We start from the raw sequence: 21,434 nt of genomic DNA on the forward strand, positions 1-21,434 counted from the left end.
GCTCGCCACGCTTCGGGTTGGCTTTGATATTGGGGGTGGTACACAGTGAAAAATGACAGTTGGGGGGCAATTAACATGTTTACTACATATTTCAATGCATTTTGATGCATTTCAGTGCAAAATCGGGTGCCATCGCATCGCATCGTATGGCATCATATGGCATCATATGGCATCGTATGGCATCGTATGGCATCCGATGCGATGGCATACGATTTTTTAACAAAAATGATCAAAAAGCGGTAAAAATCACATCGCATCGTATACCATCGTATGCCATCGTATGCCACTACATATGGCATACGATGCCATACGATGGGAGCCGTGATACTCCACAAGTACCATGCTAAGTTTAAGGGGCATGTATACAATTTTATTGATTAATTTAAATACGTAAGTAATTTAAATGATTGCCCCTTTGATTTAGGTTATGTGACAGTAATATCGTGATTAATACAATTGTGTCAATAATCAACAGTCTACACTTTCATTTTGAAAGTGAATTGTTCAACATATCAATACAAAACAGACTGTGAAGGTCATATTGAGCTAATCGCTCCCTGCGCGTTCGCATGGGGGGATGACGTTTTGCTTCTGTGCATGCGCATAACCATTTATGTGTATGTGCAGGCTCTGTTTGCAATAGGACGCAGCAACTTGTATAGTCCCTGGCCTGTTTATATGGTGCAGTGCAGCATGGGGGCGTGGGGTGGCAGGCATAGGTCGCACCCATGGGAATCCTCAGCGTTTCATAGGAATTCCCATGCAAATGGCGCTGTAACGAAGGTGCCAGGGGCGTGTAGCTGAAATCACCGGATGTCAGCTGCCCTTCCTGTTCACAAAGCAGGGGGCCGCAAATCACCAGAGAGTGACTTAAATATGCGAACGCTTAAGAAATCATTCAATGGTCGGTGACCATCTAATGATTTAGGCCCTGCACGCAAGGCTGCGATTGGATGTTTATGCAAAACATCCAATCGCATGCGTGCTGAGACATTTGACGTGTGTGTAAGTGGGGGGGTGGGGCATTCATGTGGGAGGCATTTAATTGGCTAGCACAGCTGCGAAATTTGCAGCTTTACAAGTCAACCAGAATGACCCCAATTATGTGAATGTATTTAGAGGGGATGTTCACCCAGATATTTTATATACATAAGCCCCTCTTGACATCATAGCAGAATGTTAATCACTCTCAGTAATGCAATTCTTCTGGCATTACTGTGTTCAGTTGGTAATGTTTCCAAATATTTATAACTCTTCTCATAGAACCCATAATAAATTCCATAAAAGATCACAGATCCATTTATCATTTAGTTAACAAATTAGGGAAATATCTGAAAAACTATAAACATTAGCTATGTGACCCTATTAGCTACAGTATATGATCTTTGATTAGAAAAATATGTAAGTACCTGAATGAGATCCTGATAGAGAGGATAAGAGAGGTGACTGTTGAGTTGCTCCGTCATATACCTCAACTACGTCATGGAGAGACGTCTGGAAAAACACAAACTGGCCAAAAACCACTAAAGAGCAATAACCAGTAGCAGAGAAAGAAAGGGAGAGAAGAGAGAGAGAAAAAAATCATGCTCCAAGTTCATGATCATTAAGATGTTTAAAATCATTTTTGAAAATTGAAGTAAAAAAAAATATATAAACACTGCATAAGGCATATAAAATGGCCAAAATGTAATATGTATGAATCAATATAAACTCAAAAAATAAATGTAGATCTATATATCCTTTTCAATTATAATTTTCTAACAGCAAACAAAAGGCATAAAATGAAAATTAAAAATGTTTGCTGATTTTGTGATTTTGATTGTTTTGTACAGGAGCAAGATCAAATTATGAAAATGGGTGGTATATTTCAATATTATGAATGTGAGTTGATGAAAAAAGATTAATATTGAATTCAGTGTTTCTTATTATGAAGTAATATGGGGCTCGATAAAAATCATACAATACATTGGGTATAATAACTTTATGCTCCATTTTTTTAATTGTCCCACCATTTTTATTTATTCAGTAAATCATTAACATGATTTTGTTATTCATCATCAAAAATGTCTTAAATCATATGAACCCAGACATAATTTTTTCCATATCCTTACTTCGAGAGGCATATTTAAGAGGAAAAAAATGTGCTTAGAGTCTCAGTTTCTTTTCTCTGATTATGATTATTATGAAATACTTATCCAGTCTCACGCAGAAAATAAGACATAAAAATGTCAAACACATCTAGAAATTTAGAATATGGAGAAGACATGTTCTTGGATTGCTTTTCAATAGTTTTAAATATTTAAAACCTACATAGATCTCATGGGTCATTTTTATAATATTCTGAATTTTGTTTATAGGTTATGTTAAAAATAAGTCTTAGTGAAAAAGGTAGTAATAGATGAAATGTATAAATATTTATACATTTATCCCATAACCAGTTATTGTCAAAGACAGTAAATGTTACAGTTTTTCAAAGGTTCAATATATTTTAATACAAATATAAATTTGATTTATAAATACATATACTGCTTTCTTGATCACACAGAGGGGGAAATGTGTCAGGCCTTAAATATATGGAAATTGGATAGAGATAAAGTACCAACCAATCAGCTCCTAACTGTCATTTTCAAACACTGTAGAATAACAGTAGTTAAGTTAGTACTTTATTTCTCTCTACATTGTCCATGGTTTGAAACATCTTCCCTGACGGCGAGGCAGCGTGGACAGACGGGGAGCTCCGTCGGAACGGTGTGCGCATGCATCTTGTGCGTGCGCGCCCCCTTCTGATGGATGGCGGGGCCTGGTGGCTGGCAATTCTATCGCCAGCCCCAGAAAGCATGAGGCCGGCTCCATCTGTATATATGAAATATGATCTTTAAATATTTTTACTTGAATTTATATAACAAATGTAAGCGATGCTGCCATTTTTAGCCAATATTTTGCACATCTCTCACAGAGATTTTGGCATTTTTAGGGGATATTTTTTGCATCTCTTACAGAGACGTTATAACTAAAAGGGTTGATGACAAAATAATTCAGTTATTTGTAGAATGCATAATCTCATAGAAAAGACAAATTTGAAGACTAGTTTAAAACTGATGGCTAATTTTTTCATCTATAGTTCTAGGTCAGGGGGGATGCGAACCCTACCCGTCTCCACTTCAGGGAGTTGGGTAGGGTTGGAGGAGGGGGATGTGGGGAGGCGGCAGCAATCGATGTGGACTGGCGGAGAGGCGGCAGGAACTGGCGAGGAGCTCCGGACATGCACATCCCCTTCCGGCGGATGGAGGGGGATCCAACTGCCAGACCCCCGCTGAATGAAGGCGGCTCCATCTGTAGTTATATAAAACTACTGATATACTAAAAAAGTCACCTATATCAAAATAAGTGTAAAACATAAGAGTAATCTACTATGTTCATCAGCTTTTAATTGCAAATATTGCCTATTTGTTAGAGATATTTTAGTTTACAATTAACATCTTCACCTAAAACAACATCACCCCTAAACTCCTAAAACAGGGATAGGGAACCTTCGGCCCTCCAGCTGTTGTGGAACTACACATCCCGGCATGCCTTGTTACAGTTTTGCTATGTGGCCATGTTACAACTGTTGCAGGGCATCCTGGGATGTGTAGTTCCACAACAGCTGGAGAGCCGAAGGTTCCCCATCCCAGCCCTAAAACTTTGTTTTTAAGGCAGATAAGCCAATATATTCTGCTAGGAAAAAGAAGTGCATGGGTTAATTTCCTATTTTGCATTCATTTACATAAAACAAAGGGCATAGGTCCCAAAGCCCGGAAGATTGTTGTATGATTTTAACATTTTTCCATCTGTGCTCTTGCCAAATTGTTACTATCCCCCTCTCTTGCGCTCATTTGTGTATTTTTAGCTCGGAATAATATGAGTTATAGAAATGCAAATTATGTTCCAATAACCTGAAAAACAAACAAACAGCAAATGAATACAGCTTGTTATAAACTATATTCAACTGCTGTTGTGCAGTAACTTAAGTGAAATTGCAGCATGTATTTAACACACACAAATATAACACACTAGTCTCCAGCCTGTCAAAATGATGAATCAAAATAACCATATTGTCAGCAGCGGTGGCTGTGTATGGGTGAAAGGAGCAACACTTACCGCTCACATCCTTGCCGCCAGATCACCATCCACAAGTCTCTGGCGAATGGCAATCCCGCGGAGGGGAACAGGACATGGATGCGCGAGTGTCTCACATGCTCGCACATCCATTGGTGAGAATGGGGCGCACAAGCGTCTTGATGTGCTCGCGCCCCATTGTAAAGGATGGTGCAGAGTAATGGGCGGTGTGATGGGAGCCGCTTTGATGATAGCGACTCCATCTGTAAATTGCCCCATTGGGCGTCATCTAGTGGCCGCTGCAAGACATTTGAGTTCTCCCGGTAGAAGTGAGGAGCAGCATTAGCGTTTTATTGAATAGGATTTAATAGTATTTTTACAACACATTGGTCAATGCAAGTTTATAACAAGTTATCAGCTACTGTAAAAGGACACAATATAATACAGAGGTGCGCAACGCTGAATAAAGTCAAACGTTTCTTTAAAGGAGCAATCATTTATAAGGCAACACCATGCCTTGTAAATCACGCCCACATTAAAAAGACATCCAAATATGGCCAGCAACACGCACCTCTGGCAAACTCAGACTGTAATACATCCTGTGTCCAGAGGTGGATTAAGAACTCATCGGGCCCTATGCAAGATACCTCCAACAATCCATAGCACTATATTCTTTCTCCTCTGAACTTTCTCAAGGAGATGTCTTGACATAGGCTCACCTACAGTAGAGCTGAAATGTCAACCTTGACGTTATGTGAATAAATCCTACTGCTTTACATAAAAGATGACCAATGTACATAGAGTTCTGGAATTACTCTCTCTGTAATTTCTGCTATTTGTATCCATTTCATACAGTGGAATCTACTGTACAATATATTTCCCCCCACCCCATGAACACACTAGGTCATTTATTTTTTCCAGAAGACGATTAACCTATGATTATGCCTATGGAGTGTGGAAGCAAAGGGATTCCATGGAGGAAACCCATGCAAGTACTGGGAGAACATACAAACCCCACACAGAAAGAAAGTTCTTAGAAGGATTGTGTCTCTCCACTCTAATGGTACTTATTTAATTCTGAGCACAGTTCCACTAGACATGACCTTGATGCCCAGCTGCGCACATTACCAATTAATATAGCATACAATCATCATACATTTCCATTGTAAGTTTAAAAAAATCACAGCATGGGACATGGTTCTTGCTCTTGATTTTTGCCCTAAAAGACATGGAGTCAACACATCTTTGAGGAACCTCATTAGTGATATCTGCACCCCATTCACAGAACTATCAGTAAATCTTAAATGCTTTACCTTAAATGTACTGTACAATCTACAGTACTTAAATTATAAATTCATGTTATTTTCAAGCACCGCTCTACGATGAATATTTAGCAGTAACATACAAGGTACCATATATTTTGGTGCCACATTTTTAATGACTCAAACTCCAAAGCATGAGAAGAAATTTAAAATGGCAAAACAATATGATCAAAAATGAGTTCAGAAGTTCAACTTTTTTTGCCTTCAAAAGTGTACCGCTCACTTGCCAAGTCAAGATTTCCATTTCCGATATCTGACCTGCTCCTTGGGGATCACTTACTGTCAGCGAGTGTCTAAGTTACGAAGATATATTTGGGCCAATGAGGAGGTGACCTTGCCTTCGAAGATTTGATCAAGCTATGCATATAAAGTTTTCTCTACGCCTGAGTACATTACAGAATGTGAAAAATTCATGCCACTAATGGTTGAAACAAGTTGATGTCCCCGTGATTATAAATGATGAATATGATAATGACTAGGAAGTGCATTAGTCTTTCCAGGCTCACTATGGACTTGTCTTAAGTAACAATACATGTGTTTTTCAGTGACATCGCAAAAGATTACGTTTATCGAAACACTTTTGGTTGGACAGGTAATTGTCCCAGCTTTCCCAATGGGAATGGGTTGATGGATTTATCTGTGCCTTTGAAATGGATGACTGGTGTCTTACAGTGGATGCCTGCAAAGTCAGTGGGGTAGCCTAAGATATCACTTTGGAATACTTATAGCTACATCTACACAGTAAATCAATTTTATCATCTCAATGGTTGCTTTCCGGGAACTGTCTTTATGATCTCTCTGAACGAAAACTCCATGGTAACATAAATACAGAATAATTTACCTACCAAGTTAAAGCGAGTGAGGCAAACTATATATTATACTGATTTTAATATATGGAACCTGAGTTCCTTATTTTTGTAACATTTTTTAACAATTTAACCTCTCAGTAGTGTGATGCCTTAGGGTGGTTAGCTTGTGCTGGTCTGAGGGGTTCCATGCCTTGGACTTGAATGTCGGTATTAGGGACCCTTCAAATGAGGTCACCTAGGCACAGTTGGTGGCCCATATTTTTTGCCAAAAAAGTATCTAAATTTTTCGGTACTCTTTACTTAGAACGGCGCCCACGATTTTGATCGTGGGCATCGTTAGTAAAAAATCGTGGCCATCTCGGGCATTGAATGCACTAAAAAATCGGGTGTGATGCGACCGATGCGATGCCCCCATAGGGAACAATGTTAAATGTCTCAATTGACCCAATTTTCCTGTTCAATGCCTCAATTGACCCGATTTTTCCATAGGAAACAATGTTAAATGGCCCACAGAGGCCAAATAGGCACCCTGAAGTGTGAAATGGCCCCCACAATTGTTAACGCCACCCCACGATCAACGTGAACCCGAAGCGTGGCGAGCGCAGCGAGCCCGCGAGGGGCGGCGGTACGCGTCCTACAACCTTTTCATACCCCCACTATCCACGTCAGCGTGGAGTTGAGTCAGCGTGGAGTCGAGCCCGAAGCGTGGCGAGCGCACGCGGACAGCTGTGAAGCCCGCGAGGGGACGCGGATACCTTCACGCTTCGGGCTCGGTGGCTCGCTGCGCTCGCCACACTTTCTATTCTCAACTCCACGCCGACGTGGATAGTGGGGGTATGAAAAGGTCGTAGGACGCGCACCGCCGCCCCTCGCGGGCTCGCTGCGCTCGCCACGCTTCGGGTTGACGTTGATCTTGGGGTGGCGTTAACAATTGGGGTGGCCATTTCACACTTCAGGGTGCCTATTTGGCCTCTGTGGCCCATTTAACATTGTTTCCTATGGAAAAATCGGGTCAATTGAGGCATTGAACAGGAAAATTGGGTCAATTGAGACATTTAACATTGTTCCCTATGGGAAATCTCGGGCATCTCGTCGGTCGCATCGCACCCGATTTTTTAGTGCATTCAATGCCCGAGATGGCCATGATGGGCGCCCTTCTAGGTAAAGAGTACCAATTTTTCTTTAGTATTTTGTTATAATTATTCTGATTAGCAGTAATTAGGGTATTTAGATTCATTAATGCAAAAATGCAAGTAATTTTGTGTTTGGTACAAACAATGCAGCAAAGCAAGGCAGAGCAAATACATTTATATTGTTTCTATGCAGGGTAAATACTGGGTGCTTTTGCATGTACAGTAGCCCACATATGTTGAGCAACTTTTTTATTTTTACACTGAAAATTAGATTTTAGTTTGAACACAACCCACTTCAATCTAACTCTCTATGAACAAAATCTAACTCTCTCTGCACATGTTATATCTGCCCCATCTGCAGTGCAGCATGGTTTTGCCCATTTACTTGCCTTGTTGCTTTGCTAACAATGTTTAATCCTGTCCTATTATAGAGTGCAGCGGCATTCTCTCTTTTTTTCCTGTGTGGAACTACAAGTATTAGCAGGGTAGACCCTCTTATTTAGAATATATTCTATATTGGAAACAATGAGTTTGGTCTCTAATTTGCAACAAAAACAAAAACAATAAAAAACATTTGTAATGGTTTTTTAGCACCATTATAATGCTGCCCATTGAGGTTTCAGTAAAAAGTTAAGAATGCCAAGTGAAAAACAACAACAAAAAACAGTATAGTAAAAAAAGATCAATAATTATACTCCTTGGCAGGAGGGTAACACTCACCCTGCCACCTCTAGTTTTAGCACTCATATGAGAAAACCCTAGTGTTTTTGGTACCCTGTTGCGTTACTGCCAAGACTGCAATATGGACCTTATTCTGGTCCTTATTCTGGTCCTTATTCTGGTCCTTACTTCTCAGCGTTGTGTGTGGACTGAATGCCGCCCGCCACCCTCAGGGATGGCCGTCCTTCCCTCGCACGCTGTGATTCCCCACACAGCTGCAAATGGATGATTTGCATAATCCTCCATTCGCAAACCTTGGGTGTAGGGGAGAAAAATTCGAGACACCTCTAAGGTGTCTCTGATCTGTGAGCACCCTGTGCGGGAACGTCAGCTGCCTGCCCCCCACAACTGCGTCACTGGTTGATTTGCATGGGAACGCCCAGCATTTTCATGGGAATGCCCATGAAACACTAGGCGTTCCCATGGGCCGTGCCCCTTGCCGCCACCCCACACTCCCCATCCACACTGCTAGGTGCGAGCAAGATGGCGAACATTTAGTTTGCCATGCCTCCTTGCACCATGCATCTGCACATGCACAAAAAAAGCGGGGAACCGACTAAATTAAAATAACCCCCTATATCTGCATCCCCGGAGCACTGTGTGCACGGGAATAAATGATAATCTGCTCAGGCGGGGGTGACCGGTGATATCTACTTCATCTATGATATTCTGTCCAGTATCATCTCTAGGAGTGAATATGGCAGTTCTTGACTTAAACATATATATATATACTAGGGAGGGTGGGACAACACGATAATGAAGACCAGAGCATGGACCACAAAGCAAGGCTGAGAAAGTTACCTGATCCTAGGCAGCTTTAAGACCCACTGACATCCTGGCCAAATGGTAGTTATTGACCTGGTTTTTATCCTCTCTATGCAGGAGGAGCAAATACTGTATGTATACAATGGAGGATGTGTATAAAGAAGGGGGTGTACTAAGAAAAAGGTGTGTCAAGATGGGTTTTTGTTTAGAAACTTTGGGACACTTAAGAACAGAAGCCCTTCATTACTATTATTATGATTAACTAAATTAAATAGATATTTCATTTAAGGAGCTGATTATTTACAGTATTTTAACATAATTAGTGGCATGAGATTAATTTCAGTGGAATCAGAACAGTACTCTAAACTTTTGAAATAGAAAAGAAAAACAACTTTACCATTCTAGTTGCAGCTTATTTTGTATAATACATTATTTTGTACAATGCATAATGAGAACAGCAGTGAATAATTTATTATGTTCAGAAAAATGTTTGGCCAGCCATTAGTGGATCACCCACGTTTTGCACTCCCACTCGGTCTCTTACTGAGCGGCTAATCCGAATGTCCACCTCATTAGTGCTGTGTAATGGGGGATTTTTACACCAACTCCCTACATCGTCTGGATAGAATTTAGATCTTTCCAATATTTTTCTATTTTCTAGTTTCTAATGAAGATTATTCAAATACAAAAACATGGCAAAGCCTGCTCACTTTCCAACCAGTTTCACTCCATTTCGTACATAACTCAAGTTGTAGTGGCCAGTTAATGAGTGCTGAGTAAATATGTTATTATTATGCTTATATTTGACTGTATAGTTAATCATTTGAACCTTAGTAATCGTAATAGAAAGATAAGGAAGTAGAACTTTTTGTAACTATCTGGGTGAAAGGGTCAAAGTGAAGAACAGCAAGTAGAAGTTTTTGTACTGGGTGAAAAGGTCAACATTAAGAACAGGAAGTATAAGTTTTTGTACTGGGTCAAATATCAAAGTAAAGAAGAGGATGTAGAAGTTTTTCTATTGAGTGAAATAGCCAAAGTTAAAAACAGGAAGTAGAAGTTTTTGTACTTGGTGAAAGGGTCAAAGTTAAGATATAGCATCAGATTTACAATTAAGTTCTGAGATCTGCTCTGATACCTAGAAAAATAATTTCCTAAAGTTCTTCCTGACCATAGCATGCCTCTACATCTCCTGCTTCTGTAATAGAATAATGGTAAATTTATAATAATCTTTAAATGGTGTGACCGTAGGCCTATCCCCATCTGCTCTCCGGTTGGTGGATAGCCACATACGCTGGGGCAGCAAGGGGTGGTGAAAATGTTCCCAGGGCATAAATCAGATTTATGTATAATAAATCCAAAACTAATCATCAATCATTCCACAGTTTTACTTTGGAGTGTGTCAGTAATTGAATTTCAGTTTAAGTTTGTATATGAATTATAACCCTCATGTACTTTCATCATTAGCTACTCCCTTGTAGAACTGTATTTTGTACACCACATAAAGATGAATCTTAAAAAAGTGTAATGGATTTTACATTTAATTTTTGAACCTCCCTACTTCCCCTGGTGCTCATCGGCAGTACTTATTGTGTTAAATAAAGATGAGCCTGCGTACAGTAAAATTTGCATTAATGCTTAAGTAAACTGGTGGCTTTTGTCTTTGCTTTCCCCCCAACTCAGATTCAGCCACTAATGCTCCTTGTTTATTTATAAAATTCACATGAGTCCGTGTCCCAGTGGAGCTTTCAATATTATATTATTTCATCAGGAGCCAATTATCCTAATGGTAAATTTTTGGATTGTCGGAGGAAGCTGAGGAAAATCATGCAATCGGGAGATAAAAAGATATTTATATATTACATTTTCTTTAATGTAATTATATAATTGGTTAATTGTATAAAACATACATTAAATTATGCTGCAAAACACAGTCAATGTAACATAGTTTGTCAGTTGTCCCTTCAGATAAGTGCATACTGTGCCTTTGTATAAGTGACAGGCCCACTTTAACCTTCATACTAAAACAGTTGGAGGGCAATAGTAAAGTGTTCCAATCAAGTGTCATGTGTCTATTCTAATCTATTGTCTTTACGAGTCTGCACAGCTTCCATGGGGGCTTCCAAGTGTGCAAAACAGCTTTATTAATGGCTACTGACCTCTCAGAGCAAAAGACGGCCATCTTTTACGCATGCTGTCAACTACTGCATACACCTCTCAATGGCAGCGGCACTTAAACATTGTGTTCTGCCACCCTGCTGCTTATTTGTGTAATGAAGCAGCAATTTTAGGTAACCATGTACTGGTCTTGTAGCATAATCGCTGTTTCTTGTGTGTTCTTATGTTTATATACTTTGTTATGCCATGTGGAACACATGTGATGCCATATAAATAATGGATGATGATGATGATGATGATAAAAATAATAATAATAATAATAATAATAATAATACATAGATGTCTCTAGAGATTATAACGTATGTAAATATGCAAGCCTTTATTTCACTGGAATAAAAATCTTAGACTATCCATAAATGTATGATATAAAATCAGCAAAATACCCTGTATTACAAATCACAGCATTGTTGTTATAATTAATAGTTGCCACAACTAGAACATAAGCAAACAAAGTAAACTGGAGACTAGTGAGAAACTCCCTCTCTGAAACATACAATTAGATGCATAGAACAAGTTTGTATGTTCTCCAGACCATGAAGACAAAAGCATCCTTAGCGTCAGACGTAATGATACTCTATTTCCAAGGTGTAACAACCGCTGCACACCTAGTAGAGGAATGCCAATCCTTTTAGGTAGAAACAAGAACAAACAAACAAAGAACCAGGTGATACTTAATCACACATTTGTTAACAATAAAATAAAAAATGTATTTATTTTATGGAATATATTTAATATTTTATACAATACACAAAAAAATGTATGCATTAGCATGCGGAAAAAACATAGCTCCCATTTTGAGTGGCATTACGGATGCATCTGAAGTATCCATTCAGATCATTTAAAAAAAAATATATATTTATATATACAGTATACGTTACACTAGAGAAAAAGAAGACTCTTTGTGGGGGCACTCTTAGTGTATGTAACATACACTAAGAGTGCCCCCACAAAGAGTCTTCTTTTTCTCCAGTGTAACGTATACTTATCTCTGACTCTGGGGAGCACCTCCAACCTATAAAGTGATTAAATCTAGGGGTTTTCTTCCCTCTAAAGAAGAGAGCCCTCTGAATAATCTAATATAACAGGATTTGGACACTCTTTAATTACTCACTCCACTCTAAATAATATAAGATTGATGGTAATAGTCAATAAATAGTGGAGTATCCAGTGCGGGACCCAAACAAAAAAACGTATCTAATTTATATATACAGTATAGCACTAGCAGGGGTCTGGGGTTCAGATCGCCAACTGACAGCCCCTGGAATGGGGATGTGCGAGCACGAGACGTGCATACATCCACTTCTAACAGAGCTCCCCCCCGGGTCCCCGCTGCCTCAGCGCCGGTCCTTGACATGGTCCCCCACCTCCCCGCTCCCCCCCTAGCCCTGCCCATCTCCCTGAAGCGGAAACAGGCAGGGTTCGTGTCAACGGCAACTGGGACGCATGGGGCGCTCTCGCGACCCAGTCAGATGGAGCACCATGTCACCAGCGGGGACAATCTGGCAAGCCCCGGCGATGGCTGAGAGGTGCTCCATCTTTCTGTATTTATATATATATATATATAGAGAGAATGGAAATGACCGCACTCTCACCCAAATGGAGACAGCAGTGGGGTGCCCGGCAAAGGTACATGCAACAGCATGCCCTAATTAAATAGACAGAGTTTTCCACACCAGTAGGTATGAAAGCAGAGCACTCTCCTTAAATCACAGTTCAGCCATGTGATAAAACGAAAAAAAGTTTTTAATTCCAGCTGGGAAAAAAGTTTTTAATTCCAGCTGGGTCAACACAGCAGTAGGCAATCAAAATATACAAGCCCCGACGTTTCGGTCCCAGTATGGACCTTTATCAAGGAGCGTTTTGTAGTGAGACAGCATATAGTCAGCGGCGCAGGAACATCCTGGACGAAGGACAGGGTCAGCCAGCTGGCTGACCCTGTCCTTCGTCCAGGATGTTCCTGCGCCGCTGACTATATGCTGTCTCACTACAAAACGCTCCTTGATAAAGGTCCATACTGGGACCGAAACGTCGGGGCTTGTATATTTTGATTGCCTACTGCTGTGTTGACCCAGCTGGAATTAAAAACTTTTTTCCCAGCTGGAATTAAAAACTTTTTTTTCGTTTTATCACATGGCTGAACTGTGATTTAAGGAGAGTGCTCTGCTTTCATACCTACTGGTGTGGAAAACTCTGTCTATATATATATATATATATATATATATATATATATATATATATATATATATATATATATATATATATTACACTCTGCTACTTATATTACATTCTAATCCCTCTACTACTCATTTGTTTTAACTGTTAAAACATTGTCTAATATCTTACTCTCTTTTATACACTGAGTCAACTTATTGTACACTGTATATAATGGATTTTAACATCTCCTAAACATTTATATTTATTGTCTTTAATAATCTAATATACTTTACATTGTCCCTTTTACATACTGACCTGTATTACCATTATACCCCTTTCCTACCTATTTCCCACAACGATCTCATATTTACTCACCATGTCACCTCTTGCACCCTCTATTTATTTATTTACAGTTTCTTATATAGCGCAGCAGATTCCGTTGCGCTTTGCAATTGTAGACAGTGATAAAACAAACTGGGTAACAACAGACAGACTTGGAGGTAAGAGGGCCCTGCTGCAAGCTTACAATCTATAGCAGGGCTGGGCAACACCGGCCCTCCAGATGTTAATGAACTACACATCCCAGCATGCCTTGCATCAGTTTCAGCATGGCCACATAGCAAAACTAATGCAAAGCATCCTGGGATGTGTAGTTCATTAACATCTGGAGGGCCGGTGTTGCCCAGCCCTGATCTATAGGGACATAGGAGGGAAACACAAGGACAGGCATCAGTAATAGCATAGCTTGTAGGTCCATACGGGAAGCTATATAGTACATAAGTGGCTCAGAGGGTTATGTGTGCAGTATATAAATATGATAGGCTTGCCTGAAGAGGTGAGTTTTCAGGGAACGCTTGAAAGTTTGGGAAAGTTTGGAGGCTAGTGGAAAGTCTTATTGTGCGTGGAAGGGCATTCCATAGGGTTGGAGCAGCCCGATGAAAGTCCTGTAATAGTGAATGGGAGCTAGTGATCCCTGCAGAAGAGAGAGGCAGATCTTGTGCAGAGCGAAGTGGTCGAGATGGGAGATATTTTGTGATAAGTAAGGAGATATATGCTGGAGCAGTATGGTTAATAGCTTTATATGCTATACTAGTGTTTTATATTGAATACAGTAAGATACAGGAAACCAATAAAGGGACTGCCAGAGCGGAACAGCAGGCGATGAGCGTCTTGCTAAGAAGATCAGCCTAGCAGCAGCATTTAGAATGAATTGGCAGTGGTGAGAGTCTGTTCTTAGGAAGACCAATGCAGGATATAATGAGTGCATGGATAAGAGATTTGGTAGTGTCTTGTGTGAGATATGGTCATATTTTGTATATGTTTTTTAGATGCATGTAACATGATTTGGTGACAGATTGCATGTGGGGAAGAAAGGACAGTTCAGAGTCGAGAATGACTCCTAGGCACGTTTACTGAGCTTATTGAGAATGTCACCACCTATTTCATTAAGCATTACATGTTCTAACACTTTAAATGTAAAATCTATCGGACATTTAAAGCGTTAGAACATGTAATGCTTAATGAAAGAGGTGGTGACATTCTCAATAAGCTCAGTAAACGTGAGACATATTGGATCCACACAGCCAATACTATGGCACCATTTGGTATAAATGAAAGCATTGACATTGTGCCTTTTCTGCGCTAAAACCATTGAGGACCCCCCCCCCATATACTGTAGCGGGAGTACTCGGTGGCGGCGTAGATATGATGACTAAATGCTTTCACTGTTAATGAGAGGTTATGTCATCTATTACTTGCTTTGTATATATACAGCTGACTCCTGTGGGGGATGTCGCTAGCACCATATTTATATGATATGTATTGCATAAAGAGTATGCATCAAGTAATTTATACTAATCACTTGCTTTCTCTTCTTCTTTTTTCCCTTGTTTTTGGTGAAATAACACCTAGCGTTAAGGGTCTTAGAATTAATAGGAGAGATAAACTAGTCAGTTATATATATATATATATTGTGCCGCTTCTAGTTTTGACATGTTTGTACTATGCAGATTCAATATATAAACACATTAGGAAATGTTTTTTATTCACCGTATTTTTTTATGTATTATATTAAATCAATTTTTTATCTATTGTATTAAATATTATGTCATGTATATTTTCGATGTATATTTTGATAATGAAATTATATATTCCTTGTTTTAAATGTACCAAAACAGTGTAAATGTGTGTCCAAAGTCTTTTAAAGTTGATTAACAGCCAGGGAGCCAGCACATGGTAACAGTGAGGTGATAATATGATTAGTAGGAACAGCTGAGACCTGTGAAGCAGACACTATATATATTTACCTACAACACCATGTGGACACGCCTCCTGACGAAGTCCATCGTGACGAAACGCGTTGAGGGTGTTCCTGTCTGACGTGAACCGATGGTCCGACCCCTCGGCGAGACGGAGCTGACATCCACGCTGCTCTGTGTGTGTCAGCTGCTTTGTGTGATCTTCTGTGTACGTGAGCTTTTATGGAATATTAAATTTGTTATACCTTATATATAAATATATATCTATATATAAATAGTATATCAACTCAAATTGTATGTACTGTATGTATTTTTAATTATAAATTATATATATATATATATATATATATATATATATATATATATATACTGTAGATAGATAGATAGATAGATAGATAGATAGATAGATAAATAGATGGACAGTATGGATGGTATAATGGTTAGCCTTACTGCCTCACAGCACTGAGGTCATGGGTTCGATTCCCACCATGGCCCTAACTGTGTGGAGTTTGTATATTCTCCCCCGTGGGTTTCCTCCGGGTACTCCGATTTCCTCCTACAATCCAAAAATATACTGGTAGGCTAATTGGCTCCTAACAAAATTAACCCTAGAATGTCTGTGTGCATGTACATGTGGTAGGGAATATAGATTGTAAGCTGCAATGGGGCAGTGACTGATGTAAATGTTCAAATATTCTCTGTAAAGTGCTGCGGAATATGTGTGCGCTATATAAGAAACTGTTAATAGATAGATAGATAGATAGATAGATAGATAGATAGATAGATGATAGATAGATAGATAGATAGATAGATAGATAGATAGATATTTTTTAGTGTTTTTTTATTTTATTTTTAATTTTTGAGAACCGTTGCCTAATAGCCCTCATCTATCTTTAGAAAGAGAAGTCACCCTACAGTACATAGTAAGTCAACATAAAATATCCACTTGGGATTTTCTATTGCTGTAATATATAATATAATAAAGCTGTGAAAGATTTTACAGCTTAGCCAGTGTAGTGCTTAATAGCTCAATTAGTTCTGCAACAAACTGAGCTGAAATCAGAAAATAAGTGTATCACTACTGTTAAATCAATAGGAAAGCAGAGGGAGCGATAGCGGCTAATGTAAATTTAGCATGACAGCGAAAAAAAAGTCACATTTAAAGTAAATTGAACAGCAAAGCTTTAGCTACAACAGTAGCACGTGACAGTTACTACGCATTATAATCAACAAAATCAAGATGGCCTGGCACATTTATGGCATACATTGGACTACATCTATATAAGTGTCATCTGAGTAAGACTGATATTTTTTTTTTTCATGTACTATTTACTAACTACTGTGAAAACTATCATTCCCAAAACTGCCACTGGGCCAATCATTAAATTGCAATAACATGGCTGTGCCCATCGATGGGTTTTCGTGTTGGGTACACACCTCAAGGTAGTTTTGCTTTTGGAGCTTGATACATGATTGCCGTATAGGGCTTAGTACATCCTGTTAGGCATCTTTATGCTAAGATACGAGTTGCATAATTGATTGAAAGTTCAATGGTGCTACAGAATTTTGGGCTTGTACCAAAATTTCCCTATTTCAATTTTTCTGAGAGTGCCCCCAAAAAAGAGTCTTCTTTTCTCCTGTGTCCATTTAAATATACTTTTGGACTCAATGGAGCATCACCAGCCAGTTACCTGATCCCTTAGCAGGGCCTACATGTTAGTTTAGTTGGTGCAAGGCTACTCAGGACACACCCACCAGACCGGGGTTTGGTTCACTCTGGAATTGAATCCGTTGGTGAGGTGACAACCATGTGCGAAATTCCACTTTCTGTCTGTCTACAAACTGGGGATGCAGTCATTATACAGATGCCAGCATCCCGAATGGCTTCAAAAAATCGGGGTGAGAACATCAAATGGGATCAGTATGCCAGCACAGGTATATTGACAGCCAGGATCCTTATCCGTGAGTATGCAGATCGGGGTAGCTTGTGGCCATAAGGATAAAGCACTCTTAGGGGGGACTTAGGGTTAGGCTGTGGGAGAAGGGAGTCTAGGGTTAGGCTGCGGGGCTAGGGGGTTTAGTGTGAGCGGCGGGGTGAAGGGGTTAGGGTTAGGCTCTAGTGGAGAAGGTTAGGGACAGGCTGCTGCAGGGGGTGGCGAAGGGTTAGGATTCTAGAAGTAAAAGTTAGAGGGGAGGGTAAGTATACTTACCTAAATATATGTCCTGATTCCTTCCTTCTAAATGCTGGCACCAGCAGTCTGACCGCCAGCAACCTGACCTTTATTACCCTTGTGGAAAAATGGGAGCAAATTACCACATTGATGTTCCAAAATTAATTGGAAAGTCTTTTGAGAAGAGTGGGAGGCTTTTATAACTCTGGAAGTGGGGACCGACTTAATATTTATTTATATTGGTTTTAGATGTTTAATAAGTACATATGGGCATTACATTTGGCAATGAAGTAAAAATTTAAATTTCATATTTGGCAGAATATAAATTTAAACTGCTGCTGATGCAGAGTTTATTGAGTAACCTCATATCTTGATAAAAATAAAGAAAGGTAAATGTTTGATGACGTGCGCGCTCTCCAAGTTCTATGAACTCTTAGGGTGCTGAATTTGACCTTTAATTATTGGACACTGATATGTGGGCTAAATCCTAACAATTTTTTTAAAATCTAGGTCGGCGTATTTTAACTTTACATGTACTGTACTATATTATTTTGTAAATCTCAGGCTGCTTCTTCTTCAACTGCTTTTGTAGAGCTGCACCAAGGTTCACCTCACGTATTGGATGCATCAAACGCCTTCCACTCGTATCAATGCTGTAAATAAATATTAATCTACTTCCCTTAAAAGAAGGCCACTGTCCTTGCCATGCACCTGCAGACATCCATAATTCAGAATATAAACCCTTTGAGAATCTCTAGTGGTACCTTAAGGCTTTTAAAGATAATCTATGTCATACTGATACAATATTTAGAGACTTTCTAAATGCCCATCATATTTTTTCCCACGTTGCACATGTGTTTACCATTTGCAAAATGACAAAAATGTTTCCCATTTCTCGAGGAAAGTCACATTTAAAATAAACGAGTAACATTTTCTCCATTCCATGGAATTGATTGGGACTTGATCACTCAGCGGAGAATTTGCAGCGGAGAATTGGCCAGAGATCAGTTTTGCCTCTGATCCAGTGAAAACCTGCCTTGTGTGCACATTGTGCGAATGGGTGTGTATGGCTAAAAATTTGTTTGCACCTGAGCAGGGCCGGCGTCACCACTAGGCAAATCTAGGCATTTGACTAGGGCGCCGGCCACTGGAGGGCGGCATTTCGCTCCCCCCCCGTGCCGCGGGGGTACCTGCGGCGGCAGCGGGGGGTCCCTGCAATCAAGAAATAACGAGCGCTATCCGCCTGGCTACGCGGAAGCGTTTCTGTTGTGGAAACACTGGATGCACGCTGATTGGCTGAGAATCAGTGTTTTCACATCAGAAGCGCTTCCGCGTAGCCAGGCGGATAGCGCTCGTTATTTCTTGACTGCAGGGATCCCCCGCTGCCGCCACCGCCGCAAGCTTTATATACACAGCCGCAGGACAGGTACACCCCCCCCCGGCACCGGGGCGCCCTCCACCCCGACTCGCCTGCACCTGAGCGAAAATCCCTTGGCAACAGGTTGACCCAGGGCTGCCAAGCCCCAGCAAAAAGGAGGCATGGTCAATGGGAGGGGGTGTGGCCATGTGCCCATTAAGAAAAATTATCAGCGCCATGTGCTGGTGGCTGACGGTCTGGCGGGTGGGACACCTGCTCAGGGAGAGATAGGACAGGCTGCTCTCTGCACATGGCACTCCTGGCTCCTTGCAATAGGGGAGGGGTAAACACTACCCACTTCCTCCCACTCCCTTGATGCCACTGGGCTCACCATTAAATTATTTTTATAATGACCACAACTCATCGCAGCCACTATGTAACCCCAGACTTATTTGGTGGCTGTGATGAATACTGGCATAACCAGCCGCTACTAATGTCACATACCCTCCCCTAACAGGCTTTGGCAAACCTGTGTTTACCCTGACACTCCCAGCATTTTTTTGGACACGCCCAGCTTTTTTCTTGCCACTCCCACAAAAAAGGTCCACCACCACCACCAAAACACACCCACTCCCTGTCAATCACCTTGTGAACGGCCAGGAAACAGAACAGTTGCATCTGGCTTCACGAATACGGAGCAGGGTAGTGGATTTTACTTGGGGGTATAGCTAATTGTGGACATTGGTAATGACTACACATGTGGATCAGGTAGGTGGTCTGGAAAACGTGAACTGTTAGTAGCTCTTGAAGACTGGTTTGTCTAGCCCACACCTACAGTAGATAAAATTACCACATCAGATGGCTTCCAGCCTGTGAATGACAATTATAAACAATGCATACTGTATTTGCAGCACGTGTCTTATGCTATCCCTGTCAGCATCCAAACCATAAATAGTGTTTGGTCCTTGTCCCATGAAATATGAAAGAGTAATAATAGTACAGTAAGAAAGGCAGATGGGAGTTCAGCCTCATTCTATAAGCTGCAGTGCATCTTCCTCCTTGTCGTGTTTAGCCGTATCATTAGCGATATTGTGTATAAACATTGCAGCGAAACGAAACCTAAATATTCATACAAAATAACTAATAACAGCAACCGTGAAAAAGGCAGATTTTCAATTTGCCAAACTAAAATAGTGTTCTCATTCCCCATTATTGTTTAACAGCAGTAAAAGGCAAGAGATCACTGTGGGGACGTTTCTTGAGGCCGTGACTGTACAAGCTGTGTATGTCTAGGCCCAAAAATATACTGTCACTGAATCCTTGTATACTGATGCCGCAGCTGGCTGCAGTGTTGTAACAAGAAATTTTGCACCCCAAGCCAAAAAAGTTTGTTTGATATCATTTCTACCTACATGCTCATTGCCAGGGGTTTCATGCTTGTTGCCAGGTGTTACATACTCGTTGCCAGGGGTTTCATGTTTTTTTCCCAGGGGTTTCATGCTTGTTGCCAGGTGTTGCATGCTCTTTGACAGGGGTTTCTTGTTTGCTTCCATGGTAGTTGTCTAGGGGTTACCTGCTAGTGTTTCATGGTCATTGCCAGTGTTTTCTTGCCTGTTGCCATGGGTTACATGCTTAAAGTTTCATGTTCATTGCAAGTGGTTTCTTGCTTATTGTAAGAGGATTCGTGCTCATTTCCAGGGGTTACATGCTCATTGCCAGGGGTGTTTTGCTGGTAACCAGGGGTTACTTGCTCATTGCCAGGGGTTACATGCTCACTGCCAAGGGTTTCTTGCTTGTTGCCAAGGGTTGCATACTCATGGTTTCACACGTATTGCCTGTGGTATCTTGCTCATTGCCAGGGGTTTCTTGATCATTGCCAGAGGTTTCTTGCTTGTTGCCAAGGGTTACATACTCATGGTTTCATGCTCATTGTCAGTGGTTTCTTGCTCACTGCCAGGGTTCTTGCTCATTGCCAGGGGTTACATGCTCCTTCCGAGTGGTAACATGCTCAAAGGGTTTTATGCATTTGATCCCTATTGAGTTGCATGTACAGACAATGGGGGATGTTGCTGGCAACCCATGGGAGTGTGCATTGCTAGCAATGCAGTGGGTACACACTGGACAATTTTAATATTTGGTTTAATATTTGGTTGATTGTAATGAGCGTATCATTTTTGTCAAAAAAATTTAAAAAAATTGTCTAGTGTGTACACAGCATTCATATTCTTGGAGATTGACACTTAAAAAAAAAAAAAAAAAATTTCCTAGTAGCGTTCTCATATTGTGCCGGATGGGATAATGCACTTCCCAGTTTTACAAATAATAAAGTTACTGTGCATTCAAAGATTGCCGATCAGAGTCACATACCGAAGACACCATGGGGAAGTTTCAGTAAAGCTTCTAAAACAAAGAGGTCATGTTGCACGTAAAACGCAATAAGATTCGCTCTATAATTTTCAAAAATGCAGTAGA

General features: G+C 40.4%; 1 protein-coding gene across 6 annotated transcripts in view; it reads right to left on the reverse strand.

Annotated features, from left to right (window-relative positions):
- Nucleotides 1–21,434, reverse strand: part of CSMD3 (CUB and Sushi multiple domains 3) — a 969,186-nt gene that overhangs the window by 252,582 nt on the left and 695,170 nt on the right. For 4 of the 6 annotated variants that reach the window (XM_083186712.1, XM_083186711.1, XM_083186715.1 and 1 more), the window contains one exon: nt 1,410–1,523. The exons of the other annotated variants lie outside the window; for them this stretch is intronic. In XM_083186712.1, the coding sequence (XP_083042838.1) occupies nt 1,410–1,523 (114 nt within the window). The remainder of the gene's footprint in view (nt 1–1,409; nt 1,524–21,434) is intronic. 6 annotated transcript variants of the gene reach the window in all.

This window comes from Crinia signifera, chromosome 5 (assembly GCF_055691185.1).
Source record: "Crinia signifera chromosome 5, ASM5569118v1, whole genome shotgun sequence".
In the NCBI taxonomy this organism is placed as follows: Eukaryota; Metazoa; Chordata; class Amphibia; order Anura; family Myobatrachidae; genus Crinia; species Crinia signifera.